The sequence below is a fragment of the Anabrus simplex genome, chromosome 5 (assembly GCF_040414725.1).
Source record: "Anabrus simplex isolate iqAnaSimp1 chromosome 5, ASM4041472v1, whole genome shotgun sequence".
Taxonomy (NCBI): domain Eukaryota; kingdom Metazoa; phylum Arthropoda; class Insecta; order Orthoptera; family Tettigoniidae; genus Anabrus; species Anabrus simplex.
The window spans coordinates 107,251,543-107,268,072 of NC_090269.1; the positions used below are offsets into that span (position 1 = coordinate 107,251,543).

The 16,530-nt window shown below is 40.9% G+C and overlaps 1 protein-coding gene across 4 annotated transcripts in view; it reads left to right on the plus strand.

Moving 5' to 3' along the window:
- Positions 1-16,530, plus strand: part of LOC136873811 (protein MTSS 2) — a 644,214-nt gene that overhangs the window by 70,943 nt on the left and 556,741 nt on the right. For all 4 annotated transcript variants that reach the window (XM_067147063.2, XM_067147065.2, XM_067147066.2 and 1 more), the window contains exon 2: positions 5,989-6,050. In XM_067147063.2, coding sequence (XP_067003164.1) covers positions 5,989-6,050 — 62 coding nt within the window. The remainder of the gene's footprint in view (positions 1-5,988; positions 6,051-16,530) is intronic.

Consider the following 16,530-nt stretch of genomic DNA (forward strand, 5'->3'; position numbering starts at 1 on the left):
ACATAGATCTTGGTAGGTGGAGCTATCCTGTGCCATAGCATGGGAATGTTGTGTGCTGGATTAGTTGCCATATTGTTGGACGTGATGATGCTACACATTTCCTTCGATTTATCGGAACTCGTTATATCCCCTGTGAGTGGAGTGAAAGGATGCAGTATCTGTATATCCTGCATGGCGTAAGAGTTCACTAAGAGGGTATATGGTCTTTCAAAACTTTCTTCGTATATTTATATTCTTGTTTCTACCGCGAAATGCAAAAGTAGTTAGAAAGAGATTAATGTCAGGCGTACTCATAATCGTCTGCTGTGAACGGTAAACCACGGAAACGAGATGGCACACCTTTGTCGTACTGTAAGCTAATATAACAAGCAGGCTGTATTGGTCTTTCCGGTTCCTCCACGTGGAGAGCCATTGGCCTGCTTGTGTTTGGGAGAAACGTGGGCTATTTCTATCACTTTATGAGCGGTAGTAACTCTGTATATTTGTGTTCCACCGGGGGAGCTTGTTCGTGTACGGTGCTCAGGAGCCATTGCCAAATGCCCTTATGTCAATAAATCATGGCAGCAGATGTTAACAGTCCATTTTTATATCAGGTCGTACTTTTGAGGATAACAAGGGCAAGGTCTTCTCTTTATAAGGCTTAAACAGTGAACGATATGAATTTATCTGCAGTGTATATATACGGACACTATGAAACTTCTTGGTGAAATAATTATTGATCCTCCTTAAAATAAGAGGAGAAATTACGCTGATTAGGATAATTGTTGCTTTGTTCTCCAAAACATTGCTTTTTTTTTTTTTACTGTATACCTCATTGCATGTTGAAGACATAATTCTTCTCAGGGTTTCAGCCTGGGAAGTATATTAATGTACCCCGACATTTCTCCCTAATTAAGTTTAATTCTTGTGAGCGAATTTCAAATCCTTTGTTTTGTGCATCATGCCCTCTGTGCACTCATCTCACTGGGTACGCTGCCGGTCTGTCAGAAAATAAAGTAGCCCTTGATTTGACGTTGGTTTTGTAAGTTTTTATCGCTAACATTAATCGTGACTGCGTATTGGTTCGGAAACATGTCGACCATTTCTGAATACGTCAATTACGACAGACAGAAAATACTCTTTCCTTGAAATAATAATTTTAACTACTGTACTATACGTCTTTGAGTTTATTTTGTGTTAGCATAAGTCTGTGAGCTTATATTCAGACTTTTTTTCCTACAGTTATTCATTATAATACTTAAGAAATTAGAACAATCACCATCGGTTTCTTAACTCAGTCCGACTCTCCGATGCATTCTGTTCCAATTTCTGACGCCGGTAGTGTTTATTTTCCTTCTGTTAATAGCTCATTGTTTTCCAACAGTGTAATTTCAATCTTCGAGTTACCGCACTGAAATCCGTTGTATAAAGCCGTTACAACTCATTATTAACGAACGTTTTTCTCCTCTTGTTTGGTGCTCTCATTCATTACACTAACTTGTCCATTCATTCATTCATTCATTCATTCATTCATTCATTCGTACACCTCACAGGACAAGTGTCATCTGACTCGTCGGATAGGAATGTTTAAGGAGTGGCTGCCGATAGATTTTCTGGAATCTTCATTCGAAGCGTATCAGTAGTAATTTATGCATCATGACACACATTCTTGGTGATACTATACGTCATGGTGATACTTTTATACTGGTTGCTTAAAAGACGCGGAGCGCTCTACCGTGTTTGGTAACATACATTGTTCTGTAATTAAGTACGAGAGTTTCACCTTAGTCTTGAAGCGTTACTTCGTCATAGAGGAATATGCTTACATTCAAAAACGATTTGATAACTTATGTTGTGAAATCAGCGATTATGTGTATAACTAACTCTCCAGCTAAACAGTTCGGTTGGCCAGATGCTTGTGTTGAAGTTTGTGAGATCGAATTTATATGCAGTCGGTCGATATTTAAGAGAATAATTGTAAAGTCCCGTGTCGGTAGATTTATTGGCACGTTAAGGAATACCTTCCTGCACATAATTCCGATGTCTCTTAGGACCGATAATAATAATAATAATAATAATAATAATAATAATAATAATAATAATAATAATAAGAAAAAGAAGAAGAAGAAGAAGAAGAAGAAGACGACGACTTCAGGATAGGTATCGGCAACCTACTCAGAAGAAAGTTAATTTGTTACCACGTGACTGTGATATTCCGTATTTTATGAAATATGTGCTGAGCACTAATAAAGTAATGGCTACTAATGTTAAACTAAGGTAGCAATTCGTGAAGGATGGTGCGTATCGAGATGTGTGTGCTTTTCCTCATTACTGAAAGAGGGACCTGGTTACCAGATAATCTCATTCTCGAAGCCGTGGGATTATGAGCTCCACCCCACCTTGAATGATGAAATTATGCTCTTCTGTGACGAGGAAGATGAGTTGTTAATGATGCACTGTGGGGAATTATCTTCCTTCCTGCAAAACTTACTTAAGAACATGTTTATTACGCATTCAACTACTGTTCGGTGACGTTCCTCTTGGACTGAACATGCTACTGCCTTTCTTCGAATGTAGAGGATTTTAATCCATTATGGATATGTTATCGAGGGTGTTTCTCTTCCTTAGCCTCTTATATTAAGAGTTATTGCGTAAAACTGAATAACACCTTCAAATGGGGAAGAACCAACCGAATATAATGGAAGTATCAGTGGCGTGCGGCGAACATGTTAATTACCCCAGCTGCAAACATTAAAAAATATATATAAACAGTTGTAGCCCCACTACACTCTCTAAAGTCAACATTGCAATTTTATAAGGCTGCGTTTTTCGTGGAAAGGTCTACCTGAGAAAGATCGTTCAAGAATATTTTCAACCACACGCTCGCACATACTTCACGGCAGTGACGACACCAACATAGTGACGGTTCGTGATAGTACAGTCGTGGTTTTCACAAAAATACACTGGGGCTAACAATTTGTTTTTTTTTCCTACTTAAAAAGCCTAATCTAAGCTAATAAGCAAAATTTAACTGGTATATTTACCGTCGTTGAAATTTTATAGTTTCACTCTCATACTGAGTGTACGTGCATCAACGACAAACGAGGGAAAATATTTGTCACGACGTATAACACACGTTATATTCACGAAGAATGCCACAAAACTCACGAAACCTTCACCTATAATCCAAGAGTAACACTACAAAAATTCACTACATACCAGCATCACAGACATTCGCGCTTATCTCTGTGTTCATGCTGGGCAACCTAAATATTTTTCTGCGGCTATCGGAACACAAATTCTACACGTGCCATCAATGAATTGCTCGAAAAAAACTGTATGCATGCCGACACCCAAGACTAAAATATATTCTTCTATATTACGATTGATTCATATACTGGATCTATTTTTATTAGCAAGACGATGTGCAAGTGGCTATACTGTTAAGATGTTGATATTTCTCTTGCAGTCTCTAGTGTGTGGCGCTGAAGACTTCGAGTGTCAAGTATTAAAACTAACACCCCTTACCTTAGCTAGCTGGCCTGTCGCCGTAAATTGCTGTCGTAGGAGGGGCGACAGTTTCGCCTCGAGGAAGCTTCAAGTAAGTGCGTCACCCAAGCTACCTTAATTTCGCTGGGGGTAGCTCTCTATCGCGCCGGCAAGGAAATCCAGCTCGCTGGAGAAGCTGAAGCGAGCGGATTGTCGAGACAGCTGTACTTGGCTTGGCTTAGATGTTCACAATTTTTAAACATTATTAAAAACGTTCTAAGGAATAATTAAAAAAATCTTAATACAAAGTTCTTTACCCCAGCAGCGCGGGCGTAGATGGGGTTCAGTGCACGTCACTGGGAAATATAGTGGTAAAATATGAAAGAACGTCAAGACGAGCAGTTATAAGCTGTTCCTCGTTCTTTTGCGGAAATTTCTGTGAAACTTATAGCTAGAGGTAGAGATAGTAGTATTAATGAAAAAGAAATAATGCGTTCAGTTTTGCACCCCACTAAATACTAATATCGTTTGTGGAGACGCATATATGCCGGAATTTTGCCCCGCAAAAGTTGTATGTGCCGGTAAGTCTACAGACACGAGCTCCTTGAAATCCGCCGAACTGGGCCAGGATCGAACCCGACAACTTGGGCTCAGGAAGTCACTCAGCGCGACTAATGAAACAGATACGATGTGAGAATCCCGATGTTAAAAGCGGAAATTTTCCATATTATTTTCCTCCGATATTCAGTATTCGGAAGATAGTGGGTTCGAATCCCACTGTCGGCAGCCCTAAAGATGGTTTTCCGTAGCTTTCCATTTTCACACCAGGCAAATGCTGGGGCTGTACCTTAATTGAGGTCACGGCCGCTTCCTTCCCCCTCCTAGCCCTTTCCTGTTCCATCGTTGCCATAAGACCTATCTGTGTCGGTGCGACGTAAAACAACTTGCAAACAAAATCCTCGGATATTTGATCTAATGGAAAAGTTGGGATGATTGATTCCAGGCTTCATTCTCAGCCCCAGGACGGATATGTTGAGGCTTTAAGCTGTATTATTTGTTTATAACGGATAAACTCATGTTACGAGTTTACGGTATAATATCATTCACATATGTTTAGTGAAAATACAAATAAGAAAGCAATAGAACGGAAAAAGTAAAACGTTGATGGAACATGAAATCGCAACATCAAGAAGACATTGGTTTAAAGGAATGCAGTTTTAAGTTACGCAATTTTCTGGGTAACATCTTTATTTGATTGAAGTTTCCAGGACACAGGTTCGAGTATGCGCGAGAGAACATTGTGACATGGTGGTACATTAATAACCGCTGATTGTGAATGCAACCATGCAAACATGCATGCTTTGTATCAAACAGGTGCCGTGTGTCATTTTGTGGGATGGAGTTTCACGCCTGTTGCACTAGGTGAGTCAAATCAGCATCATTAAAGGCTGTTATTGGATGACGCTAGATTTGTCGCCCCATAATGTACCATACGTTCTCAGTGGGTGAAAGGTCTGGCGATCTCGCTGGCCAAAGCAACTGATCGACACTCTGTACTGCACGTTGGGTGACAGCAGCGATATGAGGACGAGCGTTATTCTGTTGGAAAACGCTGCGTATGAATGGCAACACAATCGGTTCAGTCACCGGTCTGACGTACAAATCCGCTTTCAGGGTTCTTTGAATAATGACGAGAATGTTCCTGCTGTCAAAGGAAGTCGCTCCCCATCACTGGCACGGAGACAGAAACGGCTCTCACCTTAGAACACAACAGGTCTCCACTCCAGTGAGATCTGGCTGACTCCACTGAAGGTGCACATGGCAGTGAATCGGAGGTAGTGGCATGATCGCTACGGGACGTCTGGCTCGGAACCGTCCCTCAAGTAATCGATTTATTACAATTCACTCTGGTGCCAACTGAAACTCTAACCGCTGTTGCAGATGCGGCGAATACGGCGGCCTTTCCTCTCCGTAGTGACCCGTGTGCGGACCCCGGTTTTCTTGAGACAGTGCCTCCCCATGATCATTGTTGCCAACACCGATGCACTGTGGATGCATCCCGGCCAAGTCTTTCTGCAATAGGCTATCGCTAAAAGAACATCCACTTTGTCGTAGCCTCCTTCACACTCGCCAAGCTGTTCATACTGCCTTCTTCGCCATCTTAAAAGGCTTGTTTGACTTCCACCTACCGAACTAAGGGAATAAATTGAAGAGTTATCATATTCATATTTTACGTTGTATCCCCGGCCCGCTACTCATTATTGCCACCCGGCTGACCAACATTTCTGGGGAGAACACTGGACTTGTTTAATAGAGTTGAACAGAACATGATTGAATTCATCCTTTTAACAGCAATATAATCGCTCGCAGTGTTCATTGGCAATATCGATGAAGTAAAGGGTCTATATGAAGTTTTATTGATTTTCTCCTCTACAGTATTGGATCTGTTCTGACTCTTTAAAAATATTATCTTTGTTATAAAAGTGATTGATGTGTAATGGTGCATATCCTTTGTTACAGAATGGAACACCGCTGTGGGAGGACTTGGTGGCGAAGGCGACCAAACTACACACCTGTCTCAGGTAAACCCTATGATACTTGTTCGCTTTTGCTTTAATTTAAGAGTAATGTTCGGTTAAGCATTCGAAGTAGCGCTGCTGTGCAGTAGTTAGAGGCTGACATAGTAGCTTCGTTTGTTCAATGCCCGGAATCAGATCTCGGAACAAGTATTGGATTGTGCTGCACCGTTGCCTACGAGATATACGAGGTATATCTCGTAGGCAACGGCTGCACTCAGTATCTTGAGGTCACTGTCATCGCAGAAGTGGTTTTCCAGACCGGCTGTCTGGCGTAATTGATTGTGTGGATGCTTAGGGTTGCGGGATGGGATCTCGGCGCAGTTGGTTGAAATTTGCAACGCCTGAAATGTAAGATGTGTCAGTAGATTTACTGATTCTTAAATAACATCTCTCTGTGATAAAATTCTGGTACTTGCACGTCTCTCAAAACCGAAATGGTTGTCTGTGCCCCCACCAGACCTCTATCTATAGCAAAACTGTCATATTCGTCCTCGGCTATTTAAAAAGTCTAAGATTGTTTTCTGTTCCTCTTTAATGATTCGAAGCAATTGAGTCACGTGATTTGAACTCGCAAGCTAGCGGCTGGTCAAGTTTGACCAGTCCAAATTCACTTCTCTAGTCGCGAGTAAAAAGCTCGCCTGTGAGCACTGTAACGCTTCCCACTTGACATTAGACTATAACCCACTGTGACACAGGCTTTAACAGTAACAGATTTGAATATGACTTTAGATTTAGGTTATTCCAAAGAGGTATAAGTATTGCTTATACTGCGTCGTATTCTTCACGAAAATAACATGCCGCAGTTGCACCTAGAAAAATCGCTATGATAAATCTTAGAACTCTGGCTGGTGGATCAATATTACGCGAGTTGTATCAAAGAATTCTCGTTCTTTATAATGTATATGCTGTGGGTCATTATTTGTCGGACAACATCGACACATAGCGGTATTTTCAGACGCAACGACGAATCACTGCTTTTATTTCCAATAATAATAATAATAATAATAATAATAATGTTATTTGCTTTACGTCTCACTAACTACTTTTATGGTCTTCGGAGACGCCGAGATGCCGGAATTTAGTCCCACAGGACTTCTTTTACGTGCCAGTAAATCTACCGATACGAGGCTGTCGTATTTGAGCACCTTCAAATACCACCGGACTGAGCCAGGATCAAACCTGCCAAGTTGGGGTTAGAAGGCCAGCGCCTTAACCGTCTGAGCCACTCAGCCCGGCACTTTTATTTCCAGGAAGCTTTGTGGCCCGGTTCGAATGTCACGGAGGACTGTATGTGATTCTTGGGCCAAATATAGTTTTATTCCATGGGCTTTGGTCATCCAGGTGAATATCATTGTGTTCTAATCCATAACTTAGTATTGAATCACTCGTAATGTTTGATTCTGTAGTTGATTAGTGGATAGGTCTCGAAAGCAAAAGACTGTGGCCTTTGAGAAAGGAATCATCCCAGCAATTCCTGGGATCGAAATGAGAAACTACAGGAAACCATCTTCCGATCTCTACTTCCAGTATATCAACAGCTTGAACTAACCTAATCGGTGATGGTATGGAGTATATTATAAGGACATTGTGATGATTCCATTCGACTGATTATTTTGAAGGTGTGTCGAACACGCAGTTTGTCTCTCTCTGTTGTCCATTTTAAAATCGTTGCTTGCTTGCGGTGCAGGATTTTAAGAATTAATTACGTCCGCGGTGTTTTCTAGGAACATCGTTTACTACGAAAGTGCAGCTGAGTAGGTTTCTTTCAGATAGTGGCTTGCTTGTTAGTCTGTGATGTAGTACACGTCTGAAGTTAATAATTTCAGGATCATTTAGAAGCACTGAGCTGCATCAAGACAGTACCATTTAGAATGTTCTTATTTGTGTTTCTTTTTTTCTTCATTGACTTGTACGATTCCATTCCAAGAGTTGAAGGCTCTATATTTAAAATAACTGTTCTTGTCTTTGTCAATAACAGCTGAGTAATGCTACTTTCTTTTATACACACGTCTATACTCAAGATTCCATTATCGAATCTCAGCACATCTGGTTGACCAGTGCCAGTAAATTCACTGCTACGCTAAAGAGTCCCTTTCTAGATTGAAATTCTGGAACTTCTACCTCTTTAAACCCAGCTAGTTCCTGAAGAGAGGCCAGGTGCTCGGCATTTTTACCGTAATATTTGACTTCATCATGATAAGTACTTAAATTGTTATCTTCTACGCTTCGTTGAGCCTTATATTCATCTTAATGCGAAGTTATCCTGAACCATGGGCGACTTTTGCATGTTAATATACTACAGGAGAAGCCAAACATCAATATATTGCATTTGCTTTCGTTTTCGATAGGTTTGAAACGTGTGAAGACCCAGTGAAGGAGGGAACAAGAGAGAGAAGGAATTAGTGAAATTTTGTAAACATTATTATTCGTGCATTACGTTGAAAACACCTTTAGCTCGTTTTGCTTCAGTGTACACTCAGACATCCTGAACACCGGGCGAGCGCGCTGCGGTATGGGCCACGTAGCTGTGCACTTGTATTCAGGAGATGGTGGGTTCGAATTCCACCATCGGCAGCCCTGAATATGGTTTTCCATGGCTTCGTATTTTCACACCAGGTTAATACTGTTACTTAAGGTCACGACCGCTTTCTTTCCTGTCCTAACCCTTTCCTACGCTATCGACACTGAAATCCTAACTTAGTGCGACTTTAAGCGAATAGCAAAAAACGAAACAAAGCAAACCAAAGCATCCTGAACAAGAGTTTAATAGTTCAGTTGAGTGATCTGTTGGTTCTCGCTCCTCCTAGACGCAGATCCCGTGGCATGAAACTGAAGGCCGGGCTGAGTGGCTCAGTGGCTCAGTCTGCTGAGGCGCTGGCCTTCTGGCCCCAACTTGGCAGGTTCGATCCTGGCTCAGTCCGTTGGTATTTGAAGGTAGATTTACTGGCACGTAAAAACTCCTGCGGGACTAAATTTCGGTACCTCGGCGTCTCCGAAAACCGTAAAAATCGTTAGTGGGACGTAAAACAACTATTATTATTATTATTATTATTATTATTATTATTATTAAAACTGAGGAACAAAATCAATGATTGCTTGTGTATGAGGAATATTCAGATGTGATTGTGAAGAAGCTTGTAACGTTCATGTATAACTCGCTATGGTTCATGTCCTAGAAGTTACTAGTGGGTATTTTATGATTACGTGGTTGCTTTTCAGAATACCAGATGGTTTCACTAATGTTTTTGAATTAAGTTTTCATGGTCCCAGAAATACGGGAGTGTTACTGTCTTTGTCGTTAAGGAGTATTGGTAAACCTCTCTTTCTTTCTTTACCGAGCTCGATAGCTGCAGTCGCTTAAGTGCGGTCCGTATCCAGTATTCGGGAGATAGTGGGTTCGAACCCCACTGTCGGCAGCCCTGAAGATGGTTTTCCGTGGTTTCCCATTTTCACACCAGGCAAATGCTGGGGCTGTACCTTAATTAAGGCCACGGCCGCTTCCCTCCCACTCCTAGCCCTTTCCGGTCCCATCGTCGCCATAAGACCTATCTGTGTCGGTGCGACGTAAAGCCAATAGCAAAAAAAAAAAAAGGTTTCTTTCTTTCTTTCTTTCTTTCCTTCCTTCTATCAAATGACAACGTTTTCCCCACTTATATGCTGAACGAATTAAGAAGTTCGCCTGTTGTTTATTATTAATACTTGTATACTTCTTATCCTCAAGTTATGACCATTGAAAGTAAAGACGAAATCTCTCTTAAAGATCGTCGATCATTGATTTATGTGTAGATGTTTTACTGTATATTTGCTTATGAGATGAGCAACCGTGTGATTTAGGAGTAGCATGTCTGCCTCTTACCGACAGGCTCCAGGTTCGATTCTCGGCCATTCCAAGGATTTTAATTCTGGGCTGAAGGCTAGAACACGTTTACGAACCTGGTCGTGAAAGCGAAGCAATGCGGCTGAGGATGTCGACACGGTTACCACATGGCACTCCAGTATTTGTTGTCCCCCTGTGAGTGGGGGTGGTAGAATAACACACACGGTATCTTCTGCCTGTCGTAAAAGGCGACTATAAGGCGCCCCAGGGGCTCTTAACGTGGCATCTTGGATTGACGACCACGGGGTCTTTAGCCGAGTCGTGGCATTGCTTCCGCCGGACTGAGTGGCTCAGACGGTTGAGCCGCTAGCTTTCTGACCCCAACTTGGGTGGTTCGATCCTGGCTCACTCCGGTAGTATTTGAAGGTGCTCATATATATCAGCCCCGTGTCGCTAGATTTACTGGCACGTGAAAGAACTCCTGCGGGACAAAATTCCGGCATCTCGGCGTCTCTGAAAACCGTAAAAGTAGTTAGCGAGACGTAAAGCAATTATTATTATTATTATTACTGGCATTGCTTGCTTCCACTTCTGCTACACTCCTCACTTTCATCTATCCTATCCTATCTCCCTAGGTCAACTATCGTTCTTTTCCGACCCCGACGGTGTTAGAACATTAAAGGCCTAGGGAGTCTCTCATTTCACGACCTTCATGGCCCTTTCCTTTTTTTGGCTGTTGAGCCACTTGATTGATTGATTGATTGATTGATTGATTGATTGATTGATTGATTGATTGATTGATTGATTGATTGATTGTTAATAAGGTACAGGTGGAACTAGATTATCGCCAAAGTGGCCGGGGTAATGTCAGGCTAACTCGAAATGAAAAATCTAGTTCTGATAACTCGGATTGCAAATAAAACTATAGGTCCCATAGCTCATGACTAAATATTCCTGGCCACATTAAGCTCCAAAGTTGCCTTTTTACGAGCTCAAACGGAAAAATGCAAGAAATCTTCAATACAGATTCCTGTTACATTGTCAAAATGATCACGTTATTGACATGGATTATTATGTTTTGATTGTAATTACCTTGTCATGTTGTATAATACGTTCGAGGGACGCGGAAATTAACAGCGGATATAGGGAAGTTCATTGTGATGACCTACATTGTATGACGCATTCGGCGTCATTCGATGCAAATAACAAATGTACTTTAATTGAACAAAATAGTATGTAGACAGCCGCAATTGCCGTTGGGAGCAGGGGTATACATACATATGCCACCCCGACCCTTTCAGCAACCATATCTCCACCCTATGATGTTTAAATCCTTTCTCGCCGTTAATAGCATTCTATTGTGTTTTGCAACGGCTCTTGTTTTCCTGTCACGGGAGCATGGCTGGTTTTGGCACAGACTATTAAGAGTTAAGATGCCGGAGTAAGTGGTGGTTCGAATATTTTTTTGAAATTATTATACCGTGTTATTCTGTAGGAGTTCAGATATCAATTGCTACAAATGCTCCCTGTTATGCAGGAAATTAAAGCTCGTGTACTCACAGAGTTATTAATAATAAGATTGTTCGCAAATTGCTGCCAGTATAACCGAATTAGTCAATATAATTTCTGTAAAAAGTCTCTAAAATGTTTGATTAACGGATATTATACTCGTGTTTTAAACGTCTATAACATTGCTGCTGCTACTACAATGCGAACCTCTGTCGATATCCGGTTATTCCCTACAGTGTTGCGAAATTTTATTTTCAAGGTCCTCTAAATACTACTAAAATTCGCTAAAATTCCGCCAAGAAATCCGATCTCAAATAATGAGCAATAATAATAATATTAATAAAAAGTAAATGTCAAAACTCACCTGATATGTGAGTTTCACTGGGATTAACCCCCTGCCTGCTAGCCGGCGAGCTAAAACTTACAGGCGTTTTACTGCCGGGTGCAAACTAAGTGAATCCCCTACCTCAAGGGCCACACACAGAACAGGCCAGTTCATTAACCGGTTTTCCTTCATAGCAAAAACATAAATGCTATTCTCACAGTTTCATTATCTGTCGTCATTCGTCAACTAAGAGATAAGTAATAACCTTTCCCCACGCATTACAAATTTATGATACCATGATCTCATAACATCAAATCCAAGTAACATATTTTCCTCATGTGACTGCTAGCTCCTGACAAGAAATAGAGAATAGCTCGGAGACAGACGAGTACAATTTAAAGAAAAAACGTAAAATGGATAAAACTCTAAATTCCGATATAATACATCTAGAATTCCGCCAAAAAATCCGCTGTCCGCTAAATGATTTATTTCTCCGCCAAATTTGGCGGAAAATACGCTAAGTTTGCAACAATGATTCTCTATACCATATGTGGGCGAGTGGATGATGGCAGTACCGCTTGGCCCATAATATAAGCTCACCGGACAAAAAAATAAGTCGCCCTAGTGCGTACGCACATATGGATTGTTAAGCCTGTACAGATGCCACAGCGAAGAACGACTACCGTGCTCAACCGCACGCGCACTGCCTTTACGTGAGCATCAGGCAGTAGCGATCAGTGAGACATTGATATTTCTAGCGGACAGGGTACTTCAACATGGGTAGATATAAGGATGTGACAGAGTGGCAGAAAGGGACAATCGTGTTTGGCCGTGCCCGTAGCCGAACGGTGCGTGAAGTTACTGAATTTGTTGGTGTTCCGCAGCGGACTGTTAAAAGTGTCTACGAGCGGGGGTGTACTACACGTGGCCACGAAACACGTCAGAATTGTGGTCGGACAAAGATCCTGACTGAGAGGGACCGGAGACGCATTTCACGGTTTATGAACCAAAATCGGTTCCGAATCCGACAGGAATTGCTGCAGTCAGTGAATGAAAGTCCATCCCAATCTGTTAGCGAGAGAACATTGTGACGGGAAATGCATGCAATGAACATTTGGAGTCCGTCACCTCGCAAGAATCCATATGGAGTTGCTCGTCTTTCAATGGACTAGAAATCATCGAACGTGGACAGTGGCTGACTGACGGTGCGTAATGTGGTCTGACGAATCATGTTTTTGCCTGTATTCCAATGACGTTCGTCGTCGGGTGCATCGAAGGCCAAATAAAAGTATTTCATCCTGGATGTGTGCAAGGTGAATTTCAAGCCGGCGCTGGGTCTGTGATGTTTTGGAAGTGTCTTTCATATCATGAATTGGGTCCGCTCACTGATGAGACCACTAACATGAACCAGCATGTTAATTTAAACATTCTGGGCGATTGTTGCCTCTCAGTCAACATCTGCATGATGAGTATGATATTGATACCCCGATTTTTTCAAGATAACGGCAAAATTAATCTGACTGGACGCATATGTGACTGGTTTACATCTCGATTGGCCTGGAAAATCACCGGACTTGAACCCCATTGAAAGTCTGTGGGGCATGTTGGAACAGCGGGCGAAATACGGACATCAGCGTCACCGCAATTTGCACGTTGTATGTAAAACTAAAATGCTGTGCTTTAGATTTTTTTATCAGAGTGCATTTTCCATAAATTACCGCAAACGTCTCCGGGAAACTACTGTATATAACAATATTGTGCAAGCCATGACACCCAGAAATGAGGCGAGCCAAGAGGGCTACGTGTTGAGACATCTTGTAATATATATTACTTGCTAGATATGTGGTAATTTTGTAATTTTATAGTTTTTCTTTAAATACATTTTGAAGTTATTTATCGTATTTCCATTCGTAACACCTATATCGGATATATTCATTGTGTATGCCATCTGCATTCGCCAGTCACGTTCACTTGACCATTGTACTGACGAATGTACGGTAGCAGCCCCGTCTGTCATACATAATGTATTCGAGCTTCGTCATTCTACATCACAGGGAATGCTCAACGTCTGCATACTGGGAATACCTGATTTGCCCACTAGTAATGGGTCGAACTCTGTAGATATCATATCGGAATGCAGCGGTTATTGATTTCCCCTGTCGCTCTCGCATGTACATTTAACTTTCATACAAATTTGTCTTACGGTCGATTACTTCTTTATCTTCACATGAACATGGAAGCAATATTCAAATTCCTGAAGCACTCGTAACAAATCTAGTTATGATAGAATATGTCAATGGAAGTTTGGTCTGTACTCTGTGTAGTATATTTCCTTGTGGATCTCTGGATCTCTCTTGCATTTTTATCCACTGCGTTCCACAGGCTGAATAATTGGGGATTTAGAAACATAATTGATTTTCTTAATTACTGGTACCAGTTGTCATGGAATGCTAGGGTTCTTAATGGTTAAATGGCCATTCTGGAATCATCACAGCAAACTTTTCGTAACACTACTAAAAGACACTACGTAACAAATTGTATGTGGTCATATTAACATTATTTGACGGTTATTGATTTTAAATATTTCAAAATATATAAAATGTCATGCGATAATTTCCTGCTCTCGAGTGGAGAATATCAGGGAAATATATTTTTCCCAATTTATGATATATGTAAAACGTAGTGTTAATTTTGATAGTACCATGTGGCATACTTTACTGCACTTTATATGTTGTAATATTTAGGTTATTTCTTCACATAACTTAGTCTTTACCATGGTACAACAATCTTTGGTACGTAGCGCAAGAATCTGGGACTTCCCATAGTTAAGTTATACAGGACAAAGGACTCCCAACCTTAAAGAACCGATGTGGCTGTTACCTATATCAAGGTACCTAGTAGACATATTCCGAAAGGGAAATAACAACTTTAAAACATCAGCTTTGATACTTTTCGATACTCACTGCTCTTACTCAACACGGAAGCAATAACACAACCAAAGAGTCAGAGGGATCCAACAGAACCAGTTGCCAAAGCTCATAGCACACGGCCAAGGAATGACATAAGTAGAAGGTTAATAGAAAATGCCGAAAACAAAAAATAGACTGGGATGCTGAACCCATCAAGCAATCCCATGATATGTCTTACAATAAAACCTAATGGGGCAGAAGGCCCGGTGACAGAGGATAAGCCATACTACATTTGTGACTAAGCGAGGAAAATAAATGTAAAAACCCAAAATAAAGAAGGAAAATATGGAATTTGGGAAAGCTTAGTCACAGAAAGAAGAAGTGAACAAGGGAAACGAGGGTCCACACTTGTACATCCTTAATACATAGCACCTGCTCGGTTAGTTACACTTTGTAGCAAGAAAGCCTAGAAATCTACATTTTTAAGATTAAGGTAAATTAAGAGAAAACTTTCATAAAAATCAGGTAAACTCAACTCGACCGTAACCGTTACGTTCTAGAGAAGAACGCTGGTATCTTCCCATCGCCATATGCAAGTAAGTTCACATGATACATTCTGTAGGCGGCTACCTTAGAAGCTGCCCCAACTCTCTCTGTAGCCTTGTGTGAGGAGAACGTCACTGTCCGTAGCACTGATCATAGGGCCCGAATGCTTATGACCTAAAAATATTAGAAATAGGTAAGCATTTATGACGTAAAATGTATTAAAATATGACAATAAATATGACAAGTCTTTTGGTAACCTTTTCAGAATCTTCAAAATCTTGCCGCTGTTTAAATTAATATTATATTGAAAATATACTTTGAAATTCTAGAACATTCAGCAATAAATGAGTAATAATTTTATTATTATATTTTGAATTTATTTAATTACTCATTCCAGATATAACTCTCGTCTCTACACAGAATGAAATAAATGTCAAATTTTGATGGGCGATCAGAGAGAATTGCAGTAGCAAATTACATATACAGTATTTTAAAGTTTTCAAATAGGAGTGATCTTCTGTTTTCTCGCAACATTGACTTGTAACTGGAAGAAGACCGCTCAGCTCTGCAGGATGTTATCGGGCTATATTTGAAATACGTCAAATCATTAAAAGTTCAATTGAGCCTCACTATTCTGTCGCTTTATACGCATTGGTCTTTTTCTATACAGCTTACCCTACTAATTCACATAAATGTATATTTCTAAGAAATTATGGACAACAATTAAGTGTGAAAAATCCGTCTTTGAGACGACTGAAATTAGGAATGCGAAAATGGATTAAAAAGATAAAAATATGACAAACACGAGAATTCACGGGGAAATATGACCACAATATGAAAAATTACCGGAAAATGACAAAAAACGTTAAAGAATAAAATGACTGCTTAATTTCAGTCACCGTAGATAAAACATGCTTAATTTGTATTTTTCATGGAAATAATTTTAAGAATTGCATAAACATCCGGGCCCTACTGAGTGATCAACATACACTACAAAGACAAATACACCTCCGTGCAGGCCATGAAGGCCCTTGGAGGAGTGGAAGGTAAAGGCTTCCACCATTTGTTAACCGCGGCACTTGATGGGGGTAGAGTGGTTAGCTCTACGCCCGGCCGCCTTTGCTCCCAGGAATTAACCTGGTACTCATTTTTGGTGTTGGCTGAGTGAATCTCAGTGTCATATGCACCTCCGGAAGTGGAAATCTCGTTTCTTAAATGTTTCGACTTCCTGACGGGGATTCGAACCCACGTCCTTCCGGGCGAACCGAGCACGCCTTTACCGCCTTGGCCAGGCAGCCCCTGATCAAGATACACTGCCTGAAAAAAAAAAAAAAAACTGAAGCACCAGGAAGAAGTGGTCGGAAGTCTATGTAACTT